The 15,829-nt window shown below is 37.9% G+C and overlaps 1 protein-coding gene across 5 annotated transcripts in view; it reads right to left on the bottom strand.

The window, feature by feature from the left end:
• PDCD6IP (programmed cell death 6 interacting protein) overlaps window positions 1–15,829 on the bottom strand; it is a 62,100-nt gene that overhangs the window by 44,045 nt on the left and 2,226 nt on the right. For all 5 annotated transcript variants that reach the window (XM_089919002.1, XM_089919004.1, XM_089919005.1 and 2 more), the window contains exons 2-3: window positions 5,455–5,509; window positions 3,904–3,973 (exon numbers count right to left, since the gene is read on the bottom strand). In XM_089919002.1, coding sequence (XP_089775128.1) covers window positions 3,904–3,973; window positions 5,455–5,509 — 125 coding nt within the window. The remainder of the gene's footprint in view (window positions 1–3,903; window positions 3,974–5,454; window positions 5,510–15,829) is intronic.

Here is a 15,829-nt window from a genome sequence, read left to right as displayed (position 1 = left end):
GAAACATGATTCTAATTAATTCAACATATATTAAAGCCAGTATGGCTAAAAAAAGGGGGAACAAGGGACTAATGGGAAGCAATGATGTCAGGGAGGTAAGAGAGCCAACTCTGCTGTAAAGCTTTAGCTTTTACTCTGAGTGAGGCAAGAAGTCAACAGAGTTTTGAACAGAGACACATTCAGCCTGCCTGGTGGACAACAGACTGTGGGGAAGCAGCACTGGTGGAGGCCAGAGATTAGGACAGGTAGCTGCTGCAATAGGTGCAAGGGGTGATGGTGGCTCTGACCACAACAGCACGAGCAGAGGTGCTGAGAAGTGACTGGATTTTTAATACCTTTCAAAAGAAAATCTGATAGGATTTGCTGATGAATTCACTGAATGTGGGGAATGAAGTGAAACAATGTCAAGAGTGCCTCCAAGGTTTCTGACCTAAGCAGAATTTCAAACCAAATTCATGTGAGGGCAAAATACAGACATTTTGACAAAGAAGAGATTCAGAAATGTGACCTTTTCTGAGAAAGTTACTTAAGAGTATATTCCAGCAAAAGAGAAAGACACAGTAGCCAGAAAACAATGGCTCTAAACTAAGGGATAATAGTTATACAGCAGATTTAGATAGCAAACAGTCCAGATTCAAGCAAGAAAACAGTCGAGGCCAAAGGGAACAGAAGAGTCACTCAGGAAAAGGTGAGTCCAGAGAGATAAATAATAAGACCAAGAGTTTGCAAAGTCCTGAGAATATGATAAAAGCACAGAATGTGTGTGGTGGTGGAGCAATTAAAACTTCTAAAAACACACACACACGCACGCAGAGCCATACAAGAAAGTCACAGTCTAAATATGAAGCAACTCATCCAGTATATATGACAGTCAGTGAACTTAAAGAAGAATGAAATATATTCCAAGCAACAGATAAAAGTAAACTTTTTATATATAAGATATATATGCCAGCCTATTATATTTCCTATGAACATTATCATCCCAGACTGTTGTCTTTCATTTTGTTTTGACAATTTCTCACGCATAAGAGATTTTGTGAAAACTTTTTCCTGTAATTAAATCTTTTTTCCTTTATGATTTCTTCTATCACATCTAAAGTTAAATCAGGGTTTCTTTAAAATAAATGTTCAACTCTCCTTTCTTCAAAGAGCTCTTTTTTGTTAATATTGAACTTCATTCTTGTTTTTTTACCTGAGCTTTTCAAAATGACAAAAGCTTGATTATAAATAAAAATAATTGTTCTAAAATTCAAACAATTGTTTAAACACACACACACACAAAAGAAAAAGAAAATAAATTAAAAATCACTCAATATCCTCCCAGAGTTACCCACTAATTTTTGGTGAATATCTTGACAAATAAGTACATACATGCTCACATACCCAATTTTTCACAAGTAGTACACTATACCGTATTCAGGGTGCCTGGAATGCACAACTCCAGGAAGCAGCAATCACCCTGGTTTCTATATAAAAGGTGTTCCAAAGAGACCAGCTCTGGGGCCCCGAGTTACATCAATTCAAGGCAACAGCTCTCACCTGTAACAGGTCTTTTATTGGATATTCAATGGACACAGATGTATATGTCAACAAATATATATTTGCATTATCATTCTTAATATTCTAAATTATACAATATTCTAATGAATGGGCAGCCTGTGCTTTATTTAACCAAAACATTAGTGATGGACATTTAATTCCCAATATTTGCTACTAGAAATGCCTTGATGATCTACCTGCAGCTTTACTTATGCTCTCAATTTTTTGTGTGTCCCAATTCCTCTAGGACCTCAGTTCATCAACTTAACCTATCTCACTTAAATGTCTCCTGGTTCTCCTGCTACCTGCTCCTTATTCTCAGCCAAACAACTTGCTTGTCACAACAGCACTAGAAGTCCTTTTCTTGACTTTGCCTCCCTCTCAGCATAACGCTCCCTTTGTCCCCAACTCTTTACTGTATATTTTCTGAACTGAGCAACCCACACCTGCTGCTTGCACTTCACTTCCAGTCCACCCCTTGACGTGACGCAATCTGACTTCAGCATGCCCCTAGTGACACTTCTTTCTCTGCCAAATCCAGTGAATTCTACAACCTTCTATTTCTTGACCTCGGCCACAATGACTCTGTCAATGACATTTCGACATCAGAGTCACCTGAAGGTATTTTCAAAGGTATCAATTCCAGTGGCCCACCCTGAAATGTCCTCCTATCACATCTGGCATTCTGTATCTTTGTCTGTAAAGATATAATCTGTATTTCTAACATTCTCCCCAGATAACTGTAATATGCAGCCAGATTTGGGAACTACTGGACACAATCTCTGAAACTCTTCCAGCATTCAATCCCATTGTCTCTATTTTACCCTGGTTCCTCTGAGATTTGAAAGTCTTTTCTCAACCTCATTCCCAGGAACCTCTTCTTCTCATTCCGCTGAACGTTGTATTCCCTAGCTTGGCTTTCATATTTTTCCCAATCTACAATCTACCAGAAGAGATAAATTTATTATCATTTAATGAAAATTGTTCCCAAATCTACATCTCGACCTCTTTTGAGCTTTAAATATATTATTTCTAAATGCCAAAGAGAAACTTCTACCCAGATATAACACAGAAAAGTCAAACTCAACCTGTCTATTGAAAGGAATAATTAGCCACAGGTCAAACCAAGTTACAAACCTTAGAGTCAAACATCAACTCCTACTCTTTCTTCTGACAGCCAGCCAGCAGATCCATCAGTTTCATCTCTGAACCCTCTCTCAAACCCATCCCTTCCTTGACCCACATACACTACACCTAGTCAAATCTCTTCATCTCTCACCAGTCTAACTGGTCTATTTCTCTCTAGTCTCTGGACTTAGGCTTTCTGGAGTTATATCTGGCTTCATTAAATCTTTGCCATATGATCTTGGAAAGTCACTTAATCTTTCTAAACCAGTTTGTGCAACTGGTGATAACAGTGCCTTTCTTCATTGGGCTGAGAAGGAATTTACTAAGATAATATGTGTAAAGCCCCTTCCACAGTGCCCAGGTGGAATAAGCTATAAACATATAAGAGGAAAGAGCACAAATTCACAGTACACTTGCAGCTCTTCACAATCTACTCTCCAATATCTTCACCCTCCATAATCCCCAATTCACCTAAGGTTTCAAGCCTTAACAATAATTATATCAATATGTATTACATATAGTAACACACTATATGACACTGTTATATAATATTATATAGTATATATTCTATGATGCATACACATTATATATATGTATTTCATATGTAATATAATACTCATATTATTGATTGTAGCTAATAGTTATTGAGCCTTGTTCTAAGGACTTTACACATATTCACTCATCTTATCCACAGAAGAACCCAATGAAATAAACAGTACTTCACAGTACTATTCCCCACTTCACAGAGGAGAAAGTTAACACACAGAAAGGTTAACATGATGAGCTGGTAGATCAAAAAGCCTTGTGACTTTCAGTTATAATATTCTACCTGTAATGTTATTTTCTACCTGGAAAAACCAAATTCATCCTTCAAGGCCTCACTCAAACATCACTTGCATTCAAACAGGCAGAATTAACCACTTCCTCATCTATGCTCCCGGAAGTTTGTTCACAGACTAATATACTCTCTACAATATTTTAGAATGATAGCTACCTTCCCAACCTGACTGAGTACAACTATCTTATTCATTTTTAAAACTATGACAGTGCCTGGCAAGGTGTAGGCTCTCTACAAATATTCGGAAATTTCATTAAAAGTTGAAGTTAGAAAGAAAATAAAACATAAAAATTTTTATTATTTACAAAGAGTCATAAGGAGAGCAATTTTAGAAACCTACAACAATACAAAGTATTTAGAACAAATTTCCTATCATTTTTTATTTAAAAATTACATACCCAATTTTACAGATCCTCCAAAAAGTGAACCTTTATCAAAAGCATCCTTCCAGGTAAATGTCAAGCAGATCTTGATAAAAAGAGGAAAAAAAGAAAAGAAATTCATGTTACCTTCCTGAATCTCATTAAATATTAAGTCTCTTTCAAAGAAAAATCCACAGTGAAGAAAAGGACAAAAGCTTCAACCCATCTAAAATACTATATTCTCTAACTAACCAATTCCTTTTCCTTTTTGTGGACCATAAAATTTTCTTTTTTGAAAGTAAGATACTGGCACTAGGATATTTCAAATGGTCATTCTCCCTCAGTAACTGAATACATATTGTCTTCTTCAGAAAACACAATCTTACTCATCTTTACAAACACACAATGGCTTGAACAGAACAGATACTTAATAAACGATCATCAAATAAGCCAAGAGAAGTAAAGGCAACGAAGTAAGCTCTACAGGTTTCCCAGAGGATAAAATTTAAAACTACTCCATGATGACAAAAGTAGGAGAATGATTACCTTTCCAGGATAAAATGAGACAATATTTTATTTCTTGATCTGGGTGGTGGTTATACATATATATTCACTTTCTGAAGATTCAAGCTATATACATGATACTGTTCACTTTTATGTATGTATACGAATAAAAGTTTACTTAATTAAAAACTGCATCTCACTCTACTCTAAAATATTCCACACATGAAGGTTAAAAAGAACTTGGCCTCTTTTAAATTATGTATTGCAATCCAATACAAAATTTTTCAATTCTAGATTAGAGAAATTTTCAATACACACAAAACTAGAGCGAATAACACAAGGAACTCCCATACACCCATCAGCAGTTTTAGCCTTTTGCCCTTCTTGGTTCATCTACCCTCACTTCCTGACCCCAACCCCACTACACACATACTTTTTCTCCTGGAATATTTTAAAGCAAATCTTACCATATTATTTGACTTGTAAAAACTTTAGTACAAGAACGTTTAAAGTATTTTGTATAAACTATTTTAAAATTTAGAAATGCCACACAAATTAAAAACTTTTAACAAGTCTCCCAAATAAAACTGTAATAAATCATCAGCATTTTCAATATCTAGCCTTTAAGAGAAAGTAAGATTGACATTCTTATAGTGCAACATCTAATCATAGTATCTGCAAATTCATATGCAAATATAACTTGTGCAAATAATTTTTAAAGCACATAAAATGAGACTAGTACTTCCTGAATCATACAGTTTTCTTTATTCTGTAAAAACCAAAGGAAAGGGCACCACAGATTATATTAGTCAAAAGATCCTATTGATTAAAAACTGCAAGAAAAAAAATGCAGTCCAATGCACTAAATGAGCCCAGAAGTGACTGAGGAATGGCATGAATAGAATTTCCAAGAGACTCTTTACAATGGGCTTAAAAGTTTCTAATTTGTATTTTTAAAGTCTCATAAAAACCTAGGGATAGTGAAGAGGCACCATTTATTTTAATAAAATACCATGGGTAGGAGGAAATGAGTTATTTACCATTATCATATAAGTTTAAAACAAATTAAAATTAATGACTTACCTGGTTTTCAGAAAATGGGAATTTGGGTTCAATGGAACAGATCTGATCATAGTATCTAAAAAACAGAGCAAATTTGTTTATTTTTCTTTTTGTTTCCCTTGACTGAGGAGACATATTCAAAAAAATATTACGAAGACTCATGTCAAACAGCGTACTATGTTTTCTTGTAGAAGTTTTATGGTTTCAAGCTTTACATTTAAAACTCTTTAATCCATTTTGAATTTATTTTTGTGCATGGTGTGAGAAAGTAGTCCTGTTTTCCCAACACCATTTATTGAAGAGGCTGTCTTTTCCTTACTGCATAGGAGATTAAGAGGTATAAATGTCCTGTTGCAAAATAAATGAGTTACGAATATGGAATGCACAATATGGGGAATATGGTCAATAATTATGTAATATCTTTGTACGGTGACAGATGGCATCTAGACTTGTGGTGATTATTTTGAAATGTACCAAAATATCAAATCACTATGTTGTGTGACAGAAACTAACATAGTGTTGTAGGTCAATTATATTCCAAAAACAAACATAGAAACAGAGATCAGATGTGTGGTTACCAGAGGTGGGGGGCTGAGGGGAGTGGGAACTGGATGAAGGCAGTCAAAAGGTACAAACTTCCAGTTACAAGATAAATAAGTACTAGGGATTGTTAAGTACCACATGATAAATATAATGAACACTGCTGTGTGTTCTATATGAAAGTTAAGAGAGTAAATCCTAAGAGTTCTCATCACAAGGAAAAGAAAACTTTTTTCTATTTCTTTAATATTGTATCTATATGAGATGACGGATACTCACTAAACTTATTGTGGTCATCATTTCATGATGCATATAAGTCAAACCATTATGTTGTACACCTTAAACTTATACAGTGCTATGTGTCAATTATATCTCAATAAAACAGGAAGAAAAAAGAACCTTAAAAAATAATTTATTAATTAAATATAAAAACTGGTCAAAATTTAAAATTACCAAAGCTAAATATTACACACATTTATGTAAATACAACTGGAGTACACTAAAATTATACGTGTTAACTTTGAGTGGACCACAAATCAGATTTCAATCAGCCATTTTAAAGTTAATTAACGTAGTCTTTTTTTTTTTTTTTTGGTTGCACCAGGTCTTAGCTGCGACATGCATGTGGGATCTAGTTCCCTGACCAGGGATCGAACCCAGGCCCGCTGCATTGGAAGCGCAGCACCTTATCCACTGCACCACCAGGGAAGTCCCACACAGTCTTTTAATGTGTAAACCTGTATCTAAAATGCATGCAATGAAAAAACTGTCAAAAAAAAAACTCTTACCACCAAAGAAAAATACTTATCAACTATTATTGGCTAAAAGCAAACTAATATCTGCCTAGGTAACCAATGTATATCTTAAAATACTATTTCTTATTAAGATAACTTTATATCCATTGGGCAGATTAACACCTCTGGTAAACTACTGATTAAAAACAGGTTTACCAACTTTCCCATATGATTTGGGTATGTCCTCTCCTGTCCATCTCCACCACTGCTACACAGTCAACAATTCCACTCTCCCTTGAATGTAAACTAATCCAAAAGTTCCCTAGCCAGTCGCCCTGTCTCCTCTTCTCCTTTCTCATTCTCTTCAATGCGTTCTCCACACAGCAGCCAGAATGATTATCAAACATGAGGCAGTCTTCCCCTATCAGGCTGAACTCTGAGCTAGCCAGGGGGTTGGGGGGGTGTCCAAGGCCAAGCTTTCTAACTGGCCTGTAATCTTTCTTCCTTCCCTTATCACCTCCCTGCTCCTCCACCCCCATCACCATGGCTCTTTGCAATTGTTATTTCTGAGGCCAAGTTTTCCAGAGGGGTGGGAGCAACATGTCAGAGATCAAGTTTGGGGCTGCCATGGCCACAAGTTTGGTTACACAGAGGAAGAACTGAGCAATTAGGTAAATACAATGAAGATAATGGGAGTCAGGCTTCTAACTACCAGAGAAAGGAGTTACAAACATGGGAAGGTGGACAGCTAGAAGAAATGCTGGCTTTGGATTGGAACGGGAGGTAACAGTGTGAACTCATTTTTTAATACAATGTAATACAGATACAAAAGAGGTATAAATGTGTGTGTATATGTATTTCCTAAGTGTATATGCTGAGAGGTCCTAGAAGCAATAATACCTAAGTAGCAATAAGCACACCTAGAGGCCAGATAAATAGTACTATGCATTAAACGGAGCCAGCCAGTCCTTAGAGAAATTGCTGGCTCCATGGCTGCAACTGAGAAAATTCAAGCGGCAAGCCTAAAACATCTAGCTATGCTAGGAAGTTAAGGACTCAAAAAATGATGAGGATATGTCAGAACACAGGAACTAGCTTTAAGCAGCTCCTACTAGCCAAGTCCAGAATAATTCAAATAAATAACAAATCATATCCCACTAAGGAAAATAAGAACACCGTTCTAAAGTAAACAAAACAAACAGGTGAATAGGGAAAGCTCTACCCTACTGTACAATGCCAACTAATAAATCTAGAAGAAACAATGAAGTGAGAAATGTCACCATTTGGCATCTTTCATAATATAATATCTGATTCAGGTAAAATCATTAATGGAAGCTAAAACACAAAAGTTTGATGGAAACAGGATATTACAAAGCTGCAAAGTACCTCCCCACAAAATACTAATTAGTATAACTTATTAATTGTAAGGCCAAAAAATCTGGCAGACAGCATCTTAACAAAGTGATAAAAGTTAAACATTATCAGCAATGGGACAAATCAACCTCGTGTTTTTCCTAATATGCACTAAAAAGAACACAGCATCACTTGGGTGGTACTAGAGCCCCCAAATGCGTAAAACACAAGAAAATATGAGGCAAGCCCTTATTGAGGGACATTCTACAAAGTAAGCAGCCAGTACTCTTCAAAAATGCCAACATGGTGAACGACAAGGAAAAACTGAGGAACTATTCCAGATTGAAGGAGACTAAAAAGGCAATTAAATGCAATGCCAAGATCTGGGATTAGATCCTGGACCTGTAAACAACATTATTGGGAAAATCAGCAAAATCTGAATGAGTTTTGTAGATTAAATGGTAATATTCAATCAATGTTAATTTCCTGATTTTGAAAGCTGTACTTTGGTTATGTAGGAGAGTATTCTTGCATTCCCATTATACTTATAATTACATCCAAAACTTTTGACATCATTCAACTCTACAGCCTCAACTCAGAATATTCACTACACATTCTAGGCACTAAAATTCTATGCTCTCTCCTGGCTCAGGGCTTTCACCCATTTTTTTCCCCCATACCTGGAAATTTTCCCATCACAATTTCCCATTTTTCTTGTCCTCATTCATATTCACTCATTCAACAAACATATACTACAAGTTTACTATGCACAAAACACAGTTCTAGGACATAGGAATTCAGCAGAACATAAGCATTTAAAAATTTGCACCCTTGTAAAGCTTACTTTTTGAGTGGGAGACAAAACAAGATAAAGTAAAAATGTAGTAAAGTAGATAGTGCTAAGTGTAGTGGCACTTAAAGAAGTGAGAGAAATAAGGTATGTGTATGGGGTGAGGTGAGAAGGCTGTAGTTTTTTCAGATAACATGGTCATTTGACTACATAAAAGTAAAAAATAAAAAATTTTGAAACATCCTGGGGGCTTCCCTGGTGGTGCAGTGGTTAAGAATCCACCTGCCAATGCAGGGGACACGGGTTCAAGCCCTGGTCCGGAAAGATCCCACATGCCGCAGAGCAACTAAGCCCATGTGCCACAACTACTGAGCCTGCACTCTAGAGCCCACGAGCCACAACTACTGAGCCCATGTGCCACAACTACTGAGCACATGTGCCACAACTACTGAAGCCCATGCGCCTAGAGCCCGCGCTCCACAACAAGACAAGCCACCACAATGAGAAGCCCACTCACTGCAACAAAGAGTAGCCCCCGCTTGCCACAACTGGAGAAAGCCCATGCGCAGCAACAAAGACCCAAGGCAGCCAAAAGTAAATAAATAAAATAAATAAAAATTTTTTTAACAATCATGAATAATAGAGAGGGCATGAAGGAAGTGATGGGATGTGAGGGAAAAGCATTACCAGTCAAGGGAAGAGCAAGTGCCAAAAAGCTGAGACCAGAGTATGCCTGAAAAGATCTCTGCCATGATTAGGAGGCATATGGCCAGAGTGAGCACTGGAGAAAATAGGGGGAGATTAAATCAAGGAAGTAATGATGCCTTGAGTGCAACGTGACTTTTGGCTTCTACTATAGAGTAAGAGGAGGAACCATCCAGAGGGTTTGGACAAGAGTAACACGAGCTAATCCATTTTCAGAGTCACCCTGGTTGCTATGTAGAAAACTGACTTGCAGGTGTGCCAGGGCATAAGTACAGACAAGTCAGAAAGCTACTGCAGTAATCCAGTAAACAGATGATCCACGGTGGTGGCAGAAATGATAGAGGCACTCAATCTCACTCCTTTTCTAAATTAGTTCCCCTCTCCATTTATAATCTTAGGCCCCTGAATTTTTCCTTCACAGAACTTACCACAGTTGGTAATATATTTATTTGCGGGACTTTGTTTAATGTCTTTTCTCTCAAAGGACTGTAACAGAAACTGGGTCTATTTGCTCCGTTTCATTGCTAGCTCCAAACAAATGAATCAGTAAAATGCAAAGTTTTTAAAAGGCAACTTTTTTTAATCTCTGAAAAGTAAAACCTGATATTCTCTGTTTTGGTAATAAACAGGAGCTACCAAAGAACCTGTCCATAAGGAGAGACTAGCAAGTACCAAGACCCTGAGGCAACAATGTGCAAGGAGGCCGACAGGGCTATAGGGCGGGGACTGGCACACTTTTTCTGAAAAGGGCTATTCTAGGCTTTGCCAAAAAAGAGGCAAAATCAAGGATAAAATGTAGGTACTTGTTATAACAAGAAAGAAAACTCCTGCCCTGCCCTGGGCGCTTTTTACCTGGGTTGGGCCATCTCAGATGGTGGGTACACTAAGTACACAGCTATCTAATTGCCATTAGCTGGAGACTTCTCTGAGGGAAGAGGATCCAGTCTGGTGTTAAGAAGCCCAGGGGAGGGAGGTGAGTAGTGGTGAATACAGTCTGTTTCACTCTCTGCCCCAGTGACACTCAAATATCAGCACGCCCTTCTCTCCTGCCAGAGAGTCCAGCCATCTCAAACTTGGGCAGCTGGTACAGCTGGCAGGAGAGAGGGCAATTTGCTGAGTCACCAAGTTCCGGTGTGAGATTACACCATTCACTGCCAAGCCACTGCCAAGCAGAAAACCCAACGTGTAGGGCACCTGAGCAAGCCCTGGGCAGCAGTGAGGCACGGCTACTGGCCAGAGAAGCAAACACTTGGAATAAAGGGGAGGATGGGGCAGAGGGGAGCACCCCAGCTAGCTCTCCAAGGCTCACAACGCTAGAGTGGTGCCCTGGACCATACAAAAACAGGCAGCTAGGCAGGCCTCTGCTCTACAGACAGCAAGGTAGGAAGTAGGAGGAGATGAAGCTACTTGCTCTGCAAGTGAATCAGGAAAAAAAAGAAAGGCTAAAGAGAATGTACTAAAATTTTATACCTACCCTATTTACTCCAAAGCTTTTGGGGTCAACTCTGAAAACTTATGTGGGGTAACAGCGCATGTATATCCTACATTTAAATGACTAGGAAGATACGCGATGGAATCTTCAAAGTAAAATAGCTGTCTTAAGACAGGTTATATAATATGAAATATAAGTATGAAAAAATGAAATATAAGTACTGTACAACACTCATTGGAAATCAATAACATCTGACTTCATAATATGGAGTAAACTCCAACAAAGAGACCAACTAATGCTTTTCAAAAGAAAATAGCCATTGCTAACTGCAGGTACCACAGGGAAAATGCTGTTCCTACAGTACGAAGTACAGTAAGCTATCCTTTCAATATAATTCCACTACATACGACCCCTCATAGTTCAGCCTAATTCTCAGCTATCAAAGCTCTCTAGAGACGGAACAAGAGAATCTACCACACCCCTCTCTTTATCATTTAAATATGCTTTACTCAATCAGCAGATTCTATCCCAGGGTATACCTCTAACAAATTAGACCTAGGCTGCAAGTTTTCCACAAGTGGGGAGAGAGAAAGCCAGTATGCTACACCAGAGTACTGGTGTAGCAAAAAAAAAAAAAAAAAAAAAAGAATCTGTACCGTTAAAGATTTTATTTTAAAAATAAGTAAAAATTAACTATAAAATCCTAAACATAAAAAGGTAAGTCACACAACCCTGAGTTTGAATCCCAACTCCACCAACTCTTAGCTGTGTGACTGCATGCAAGTTACTCCTCAACCTCTCTAAGCCCTTCCTAAAGTGAGGGCAAAACCTTATTTAATTTAAGCATGAGGGACAAATGATACAATATATACTCAAAGCTTAAAATATTGCCTGGACACACTGCACATGTTGGAAAAACGGTAGCTACAGATTCTTATTTTACAACTATTCATAAGTGTTTTTTACATGTTCTCCAGTATTTCATAAAACTCAATCACTTTAGAGCACATATCTAAGAACTCAACGTTTAAAATCTCATGGGGAAATAAAAAGGAAATGAATATATTTCTTTTAATATACCAGTGATAGGTACAGGACAAATTCCCATTAGAAATTCTAGTTCTAAAGTTTTTTTTAAGGGGAAGGTGTGAAGACCGAGAACAACCAATCTACGTTAGGCAAAGTGATACTGCAATGCAAATTCACATAACCCATCCAGCTCCAGCCAGTACTGAGGGCTGGGCAACTCCCAGCCCACCAACCAGAGACAGAAACAAGAGAGCTGGGCCAGATATTGATCAGAGTTAACAGATGCCTCCTGAACCTTATTTTCACACTTCTTTCTTTGCCCAATTTACCTCATGAAGAATCACTAATGAAGCACTACTGCAGAAGAGTATGGCAGAAAGTAAATAGGGAGTCAAGAAGTCAAGATCTTAGTCTAACTCTACCACAAAGCTAGCTGCATGGCTTAAACCTCCTGTGTGCAGAAGATTCTGAGAGAAGGTTCTCTCTAGGGTTACAAAGAGTGAAGAAAATCCTGACAAGCTATTTTATTTATTAAATATTAGAAAAGTCAGAACACAGAAAAGCAGAGATTTAAAATTTTCCTTTAAATTTTCAAGTTTATTCATTTATGCACAATAAAATTACTGAGCCAATTTAAGGTCTGGCTACTACAGATATTCCTTGAGACCAAGGGTCAGGTATTATATATCTTTATATTCCCCACACTGTTTTATTAACAAATTGTAGCAACGTCATTAGGACTAATATTATCTCAATATCTTAAGCAACAATCAGAATGTAAGCAACAGCTTGAGAAGTAAAATGGAACAGCAATATTTTCTTTCCTGATCTGTAAAACACCAATGCTGGGATAAAATTTCAGAAATTATGAAACTAATTCCATCACCTTTATTTTACAAATGAAAAAGATACTACCATAATGCAGCAAACTAAGTATTAACCCACAAAAAAGTGACACACAAATCTATTTAGAAATTTTACAAAATCTATATAAAGGACTCTTGAGTTAAAGAAAACTAAAATTACAAACTATTAAAAAATGTCAACAAGAATACTATATACCGGGGACTTCCCTGGTGGCACAGTGGTTAAGAATACACCTGCCAATGCAGGGTACCACAGGTTCGAGCCCTGCTCTGGGAAGATACCACATGCCGCGAAGCAACTAAGTCCTTGCACCACAACTACTGAGCCTATGATCTAGAGCCCACAAGCCACAACTACTGAAGCCTGCATGCCACAACTACTGGGCCCGTGTGCCTAGAGCCCGTGCTCTGCAACAAGAGAAGCCACCGCAATGAGAAGCCCACGCACTGCAACGAAGAGTAGCCCTGCTTGCCTCAACTAGAGAGAGCCCGGGGACAGCAACAAAGGCCCAATGCAGCAAAAAATAAAATAACTAAATTTATTTAAAAAAAAAAAAAAAAGACACATGCACCCCAATGTTCATTGCAGGACTATTTACAACAGCCAGGACATGGAAGCAACCTAAATATCCATCAACAGAAGAATGGATAAAGAAGATGTGGTAACATATATATATATATATACATACACACACACAATGGAATACTACTCAGCCATAAAAAGGAACGAAACTGGGTCATTTGTAGAGACGTGGGTGGACCTAGAGATAGTCATACAGAGTGAAGTAAGTCGGAAAGAGAAAAACAAATATTGTATATTAATGCATATATGTGCAATCTAAAAAAATGGTATAGATGATCTTATTTGCAAAGCAGAAATAGATACACAGACATAGAGAACAAACATATGGATACAGGGAGGGGGATGAATTGGGAGATGGGTACTGACATATATACACTATTTATACTATGTATAAAATAGATAACTAATGAGAACCTACTGTATAGCACAGGGAACCCTACTCAATGCTCTGCGGTGACCTAAATGGGAAGGAAATCCAAAAAAGAGAGGATATATGTATACATATAGCTGATTCGCTTTGCTGTACAGTAGAAACTAACACAACGCTGTAAAGTGACTATACTCTGATAAAATTTTTTTAAAAAATTCCTTTACCTATCCTACCCTTCTATTAGATGTGGACACACATAATGGCCAATAACATATGAGCAGGGTATTCCGGGGCAGTTTCCAGGAAACATCGTGGAGGCTGAGCCCTCTGCCTTCTTCCTCCCTCCCTCCATCCTCCTAAAACTTGGGTATGACTGCTATCTGGACCTTGAGAGCAAAGACTCTAGGTTTTACAGAGCAGCTCACTGGAGGAGCCAGAGCCTGAGCCTGATGAACTTCACAGAACCACTACACCATCCCTAGGCTACCAGAACTACCCATCCACCAACTTTTCACACAGAGTAAAATCATAATTTTTTTTCAATTTATTTTTTGGCTGCATTGGGTCTTCATTGCTGCACGCAGGCTTTCTCTAGTTGCAACGAGTGGGGGCTACTCTTCGTTGTGGTGCACGGGCTTCTCATTGCAGTGGCTTCTCTTGCTGCGGAGCACTGGGCTCTATGCATGCAGGTTTCAGTAGCTGCAGCACATGGGCTCAGTAATTGAGGCACATGGGCCCTAGAGCACACGGGCTTCACTAGTTGCAGCGTGCGGGCTCAGTAGTTGTGGTACACGGGCTTAGTTGCTCCACAGCATGTGGGATCTTCCCAGACTGGGGATCAAACCCATGTCCCCTGCACTGGCAGGCAGATTCTTAACCACTGAGCCACGAGGGAAGTCCTAAAATCATAATTTAACTCACTGACAATTTGAGATCTACCACACGCAGATGACTTCACCCCTAACACAGCAACATAAATAATATAAAACTAAAACAGATAATATAAAAAACTGCATACATGACTGCTGAGATCCTCAACCTCCATTCCCCCTGACCAAATTTCAGAAAGCTGACAACCAGGCTTTTTCATGGAAGGAGACTGGAAGCTTTCTCTCTAAACAGACTAATCACAACAAAAGACATGGAAGGTGGTATCTGGAGCTTCCCCCTCCCCCCCAAAAAAACCCAGCAGGGTTCCCATCTGATCACCTAGTGTAAAATTCACTATTTACCAAGGCTCTCCTAATCAATTTGTAGTTAAAGTCACTTTACAAAGGATGACATTCACTCTTATAACTCATAAATGTGTATTTTAGGAAATTTTAATAGGTCATCTAGAAGTTAGTAACAATAAAAAAGGCAAGTCACTGAACCTATATGTAGAGCTGTGTATCATTACCAAGCTAGCTTCTCTTCTTTAGGAATTAGATTAAGCCCTCTTTTTTTAAAATTTTATTTAAAAGTTCATTAAGTTTAAAATATGTAAATTAATGTTCAGTTTACACAATTATCCAAATATAATTATTAAAAGTAAGACAATCTGCTTGATTGGATGAACACCCCACAATTGTTTCATTTTTACAGCATGTATACCAAAGGTACTTTTGTACACACCTCCATTTAATAGACTGTACTAATATCTATTAGTTTACCCTAACTCTCCTAGAACAGCAAGAAGTGAAAAAAGCGTAGTTGTTGAACGAATGTGTTAATATGAGGATAATACAGACAACTAAAGAAACACAGTTTCAAAGAGACTATCTGCTCAACAGCCCTAGAACCTAGGAACAGTTCTCACATTTACACCTTGGAAAAGACTAAAGGAATGAACAAATGAACAAAGTTAAACTTCACAGAACCACTACTCACTATTCTCTCATCTTTTAGTCTCTGAAGACTACACACTCCTTAAGGGCTGAGACCAAACCTAATGTATTCATATGTACATTATACACAACCCATGCTTTTTTACTACTACTAATGAAAAATCGTCA

This window comes from Delphinapterus leucas, chromosome 10 (assembly GCF_059928025.1).
Source record: "Delphinapterus leucas isolate spDelLeu-1000000601 "Yukka" chromosome 10, BTC_Dleu_Yukka2, whole genome shotgun sequence".
In the NCBI taxonomy this organism is placed as follows: domain Eukaryota; kingdom Metazoa; phylum Chordata; class Mammalia; order Artiodactyla; family Monodontidae; genus Delphinapterus; species Delphinapterus leucas.
The sequence above is the reverse complement of the archived record's forward strand: the minus strand, read 5'-3'. Positions and strand labels throughout refer to the sequence as shown.